The 6,980-nt window shown below is 34.3% G+C and overlaps 1 protein-coding gene across 1 annotated transcript in view; it reads right to left on the bottom strand.

Moving 5' to 3' along the window:
* Positions 1–6,980, bottom strand: part of LOC106473351 — a gene marked incomplete at its 3' end in the record, with an annotated part of 53,815 nt that overhangs the window by 12,495 nt on the left and 34,340 nt on the right. The window contains exon 8 of the mRNA XM_022401798.1: positions 5,268–5,360. Coding sequence (XP_022257506.1) covers positions 5,268–5,360 — 93 coding nt within the window. The remainder of the gene's footprint in view (positions 1–5,267; positions 5,361–6,980) is intronic.

Here is a 6,980-nt window from a genome sequence, read left to right on the forward strand (position 1 = left end):
GGTCACTACCGCTCGCTAGACTCAATTATCTGTCTATCTGCAATTATATCCTCGCTTTATTTGCCGGGCTTATATACTAAAATAGAGGGCGCCTAGAAAAAACTAGAGTTGCCAGGAACAGTCATGATTCTTCTAGAAACTCCAGCGCGCATGCTTCCAACATCACGTGACTTCTGCTGTCGTAACAATATAATTGTTGATTATTGAGAAGACAAGGCGATATTAAAAAGTGCCGTTGATTAAGCATGATTTGGCCTAAGCTGCTGAATACGCGCACGTATGCAGGGGGGGATTCGAGGGGTTCGGCCTAACCACTATTTTTGTGATATATAAAAACATCATTCTTATATAAGTGTAGCGTAGCTGCTTATGGTATTTAACGTTTTCTACATATGTCTACATTCTTCTTATGAAGTATTAGCATTTTTTTGTCTTGAAATAGTTGCATGCAATGGCTTCTGTTGACACTTTGTGACTGTAAGTCCAAAGTCGTATTGCTACTGTCAGGTTTTGTAGGCTGTATTCTTTACAGTAGGTGTCTCTAACTTGTTGGTGATAAATATCAACATCGAAACTGTACATTATTTGTGGAAAAGCACCCCAGAAGAATGGGTCATGCTAACATGTTATTTTAGTAGTGCATACAAGTACGTATATGATAGCCAATGATTGAAATAGCTAATATACTATTTTTGTACAAAATTGTTTAAATTAGTAATATACCTTACCAATTAATAACTACTGTGCATGTAGATAGTACAGTTCATTACTATAATAAAACATATATATTCAAGCTAATTTAAGTCTAGCTCCCCATGCAGTATTACAACAGAATGGTGATTTGTTGACTTTTCACTGGATGTTTGTAGATTTTATGTGAACAGCCATGCAATTGTTGAAGCTATATTTCATGCAAAACTGCTTCCATACTTAATCTCATAGCACCTATTTTTTTGATATTTTCTGTGGGGGACGTGCCACCAGACCCCCGTAGCATTAGCATGCACAGCATGCTAATTGTACTTCGCATAATACGTGTTGGCTTTTGATCTCACAAGCTAGAAACCCCCTTTCAAACATTCTGCTTACGAGCCCGGAATAATGAAAATCCTGCAAAGTAAATTTTCCGAATAACACTGGTGCTTTTCTGGAGAAATATCTTAATAGAAACAAACAAAATCAGCAGTAAAGTAGAAACCAACAGCCGAGGGGTTAATTGTTTCTACAAACTATTGACAGCACATGCTCTATATTACAGTCAATATGTTTATTTTAGTTGTTGCTTGCTAACCCGCACATCTTACTATACCTGGTCACTGTTATTGATTGGTGGCTGTCTATGGAGTTATAGCAGCAGGCCTTCATCAGGCCTACAATAAAAAATGAGTCTCACAATCAGAAGTGCTAGAATAAGTTGCATTTAGAAGAAAAAAATCCATAAAATCGTCATCAGAACTTTGACATTTACTGTATTATATGCTACTATAAAATATGCAATTAAATAGTAGGGTTTGCCGAGTTTTAAATACTGTGTTTAGTGTATCGAGTGCTGTGACTACCATGTCTAGATAGTGAGTCGAGTACTGAAGTTACCGACTGATTCGAGTGTTGAAGCTATCGAAAAGTATAGACTGTATTTCAAATACTGAAACTACCTAGTGTAATGGACAGTGCCCTTAGAGCAAGTCATTGTAGTTTCGACTATACTGCCGATTACACCAACTTTACTTAGTTGAGGATTGCAGTGGCGATTGGAGCTTACAAGTCGCTAACTCGAGGTAATTTACAGTTAGAATAAAGAAATGAATTCCAAGACTAACATTGAACAAAATACAGCAACATTTATTAGGTCTTTCCACATAGTATACACTGTTAACATCAATAGTTAAACATTTACTAAAACGTTAATTTCTCGCAACTTTCAGTTAACACTATTAATCAATACATATAGAATATTTCTCTCTATTATAAGCATTAACTTCCTTTAGTAAACTACATTAATTGAACAAGAGAGATAGCAAGTCTTAAGTATAGACTTAAGTATGGTCAAAGCTGGACTGATATGCTTCTGGAGGTTGGAAACCTTCATATTCATAGTTGCTTGAAGAATTCTGGCTTGGAACTATTATCAACTATTTGGAGAACCTCGATTCTTCCTGGAGAACTCTGATTTTTAGCTCCAGACATGAGTGTTTATACCATAATTTCTCTGCGTTCTTTCGACCTTCCAAATAGTATTCCTAACTACCCACAAGTAGTTCTACTACTTTATTGGTCAATCTGTGCAACTTCCCAGGCTAATCCAAAACAAGAACCAAAACTCTCAAGTAATTGGTTACTATGATGGTAAGTACTTCAGTTGCCTTTTCACTTATACTACTACTGGTCTGGAGTAACAGATCTCACATCAAAGCACTGATTTGAGATGTTATCATAAACTTTTTAGTATCCTTTATAGTGCTACTAACTCGGTATCAGTAACTTATCACTGTGAAATTCGTGACTAGCGTTTTTCTCAGCATCCTTACTGTAGCTTCATTTTTTATAGCTCTTAAAATGTGATTCTCAATACTAACTGACCTGTTAACTGGGATTCACCTAGTTCTTGACCTAAATTTGTAATACAGGCGTCCTTACTTACACCACATGTATGTGTATCACACTCAGAATACTGAAATCTCTTTTGCTTCTTTATTAACTCTTGAACATTAAAAATACAGAAGCAATTGTAAAATTCCCTCAAAAATATCCAATTGCTTCTTTCCTCTACTAACCTATGTACCAGATACTGAAAATCTGTGGTTTCACACACTCAGAATACTGAAATCTCTTTTGCTTCTTTATTAACTCTTGAACATTAAAAATACTGAAGCAATTGTAAAATTCCCTCAAAAATATCCAATTGCTTCTTTCCTCTACTAACCTATGTACCAGATACTGAAAATCTGTGGTTTCACACAGTTCACTATAAGCTCTAATATAATGTTTTGCTTCTCCTGCTGTTCTTAATCTTAATATGTCTGCCTTCTGGGCATCAATCCAGCCCAATATTCTGGCAGCTTCATTTAAAGCATCAATAAATTTCTCGACATCCTCATCGAGTCTTCCGTGATGTAATGGTATGATGCCTGTTAAATGTGTAGCACTGCATGGACCTGCTTGTGTGGGTTTCTCTTTCACTGCTTCATACCCAGTGTCAGCCCTTCTATCAACTCTAGGGCATGCACTCTTTCTTCTGTAGTCGTGTATACACCAGCATTAGCCATATTCATTTACTTACCACTTATTTTTAACTTACACTACTTATAGTACTTCGGTTAATTTTCTTACTTCTACTCCTTTCTTTACTCTTACTGACCTGTCTTTAGCTAATCCAAAAATCCTCGAGACTGCACTAGTTGTAATGGGCAGCGTCCTTAGAGCTAGTTGAAACTCCAACAACTAGCCCTGAGGGTGCTGGCTGTTACACGAGTATAAATTGTGTTTCAAGTATTGAAACTACCGAGTATAGGCTGTATTTCATCTACTGAAACTACCAAGTATAGGCAGTATTTCAAATACTGAAACTACCAAGTATAGACTGTGTTTCAAGTATTGAAACTACCGAGTATAGACTGTATTTCAAACACTGAAATAACCAAGTATAAACTGTATTTCAAATATTAAAACTACAGATTATAGGCTGTATTTCAAATACTGAAACTACCGAGTATAGGCTGCATTTCAAAAACAGAAACTATCGAGTATAGACTGTGTTTCAAATACTGAAACTACTGAGTATAGACTATACTTCAAAAACTGAAACTACCGAGTATAGACTGTATTTCAATTACTGAAACTATCGAGTATAGACTGTGTTTCAAATAATAAAACTACCAAGTACAGATTGTATTTAAAATACTGAAACTACCGAATATAGGCTATGTTTAAAATACTGAAACTACTGAGTGTAGACTGTGTTTCAAAAACTGAACCTACGAGTATAAACTGTGTTTCAAAAACTGAAGCTACAGAGTACAGGCTGTATTTCAAATACTAAAAAAAAACGAGTATACAGTTGTCAGAATTTAAAAATCTGATCTTTGCCAATTGTCAAAATAAAAGTCTTTAGTTATATTTCTTAATAGTATAAATATTTACTATGTTGTTGTTAGGCTTAAGATTCTTCTACAGTAGATGTCTGTGACTTATTAGCAATAAATTCACTGATAAGTAAACAGCACACACTTCACTTGTTTTCAAAATAATATATATATATATATCCAGAACAAGTTAAACGTATGTACAACAAATTCTTCAACACTATAGATATTACAGGCATATCATAAACACTATTTATATATAGTTCTCTCCTTTTTGTCAAAAGTCCACTTAGACCTATTCAATTACTTTATAATTTCAGTTGACAATCCAAACTATCTTCTCTATTATTATCACACTAGTGTTCTGTGTGATTCACTTACAGTTGTGGGGCAAGTTACCATAATCATCTGGTCTTCTTTCTTCTGAAGATCCTCTGTTCCTTTTGTCAAAGTGCACTCATGCTAATTCAATTACTTTAGAACCATGCTTTGACAGAATAATTCTTCTTCTTATCTCTTGTTAGTCTTACTCTAACATATTAAGTGTTAGGTCTATGCCAATCATTAGGCCTATCACATCTACGGTAGTTAACCTTTCCTTTTGTATCTTTACTTTCTTCTGCTATTATCTATCTGCTGCTTCCCGCTAGTCTCACTCTATTTATATCTTTATCATGTAATCGTCTGTCTGCTTCTATATTCTCGACGTCAATGTACTCCACACGGCATTCAATAGTCTCAACATCAATAAACTACTAACAAAACTTCCTACAATTGTCTGCTTTTAATTCTTATTATAACAAAAACTAAACAATAATAAAATATTCACTCACAAAAACAAATCAACAAAAAACATCTAAACTAAATAGTATCTTATATCATGACAATACTGTGTTTCAAATGCTGAAACTAACGAGTATAGACTGCATTTCAAAAACTGAAACTACCGAGTATAGAATGTATTTCAAATACTGAAACTACCGGGTATAGTGCATAGTTTCTTATACAGATTTAGTTTCGTCTTATACAACACTTTATAAAAATGGTATAGATGGTCTAAACAGTTTTTATCTTGTTTTAGTATCTGAATTTTAAAACATCTATATTGATTTTTTTAATTAAGAAATAATAATGTTCAAATGAGTTTATATTTCTCTTAAGGTAATATAATGAATAATTGCTTACCTCATTTTTTTCGGAAAGGTTAGGAATAGGTTCATCAAGATCTTGGTTCAAGTCTAGAACGTACATGTAAATAGCCTGAGACGTTGCAAATATCTACAAGAAAAATACCTCGTCAACAAACTATTCCCATGAGGCTCGCACAAACTACACAATATTTCATGTTGCGACTAATGTCAGTGTGATGCTTGATTTAATTATTTCACAATAGTTTAAACTTTATGGAAGTGGTTGATCTATCAGAACAGTTGAAATTTAACGAAGTGGCTAATTTATACAGAGCAGTTTTAATTGTAATGGGATGGGTGGTCTTACAACAGAGGGTTGAATAAGTTATATTAAAACGATTTTTGAATAAACAAATGAGCAAATTACATAACAACTACAGGCAATATAAAATTGTAGTGAAACAGATTGTATCAGAACTACATTTTGCAAAGTGAAGTTACTGGATGCATTGTCACTGGAATTCTGTGCGATCGCACATTTGAAACTGGCACTGGGAACCATCGTCCTCGTTCATTAAATGGATTATGGAAACCAAGTAGTGTGCTTTGGACATGACAACCATACAATGGAGCCTTTTGAAACTATGCTGCAGAGCTATCGTCAAAATGCATGAACGTCAGACAGAGCATGACTGAACTTTGCGACATGATGAAGTTCCAAGTTTGTTTTAATATAACGTAATCAGCCTCTGTAGTTGAAATATAACGAAAGGGTTAATTTGTACAGAACAGTTCGAATTTTAGAGAGATGGTTGATCGTACAGAATAGTTTACACTTTAAGTACAATTTATTTCTTTTGAAGAAAATGAATGCATGCAATTGTCTTACTCAATACTTTCACTCTCATTAAGTCATGACAAAACTGAAAACATGAATTGATAAAAATTGATATCTTGAGAACTACCAAATGTGTTCTATTATCAAGAAAGTTCTAAACTTCAAATGGGTGTGTTTAGACTAAAAAACAAGAACTGTCAAATAACTTCGAAAAGTACAGATCCTGACAGGAAACATGTTAAAAAATATTAATGTCGTGTGCTTGACTTACTATCTCGTTGGAACGAGATAGCTATGTTTTCCTACGAGATATTACAATGTTTTCACATGATCTGTCTCGTGCGAACAACATACCATATTTGCCCGAATGTAATGTGCACTTTTTTCCCCCAAATCCCTCCCAAAAATCGACTGCGCATTATATTCTCTCACGCTCAATTTTTATTACGTATTTTACTCGAAGCTACCACCAAAAATCCTTAAAGCACCATTAAAGGTTCCAAAAATGTTGCATATCCAATGCAATGGATGGGACGGGTTGTGGGAATCAGAAGAAGATGAAGCAACAGTTCAAGGAAGCAAATCCCATGGTAGCGATGATGAAGATTTATGGGAAGATGAATGATTAGCTTAGTGTATTACCACGTACAAACTTTCAATAAATTTTGCAAAATTGACACATAAAAAAAATTTCAGTGCAAGATTTCCAAAAATGTTTAATACATCGATAGTTGTTTACTGTATATAGAAAATATTCAATACATTTTGTACGATTGATGTGTTAAAAACAAATTTTCTTCAATTTAACCTTTCAAAATTGGGTGCGTGTAATATTCGAGCAAATACGGTAACTATTTCGTGAGAACGTGACAGTAAGTTGTGCTCACGACAAAACGTTTTTTTCCCATATTCTCTGCCCGGCATGGCCAG

Source organism: Limulus polyphemus, unplaced genomic scaffold, assembly GCF_000517525.1.
Source record: "Limulus polyphemus unplaced genomic scaffold, Limulus_polyphemus-2.1.2 Scaffold6104, whole genome shotgun sequence".
Classification (NCBI taxonomy): domain Eukaryota; kingdom Metazoa; phylum Arthropoda; class Merostomata; order Xiphosura; family Limulidae; genus Limulus; species Limulus polyphemus.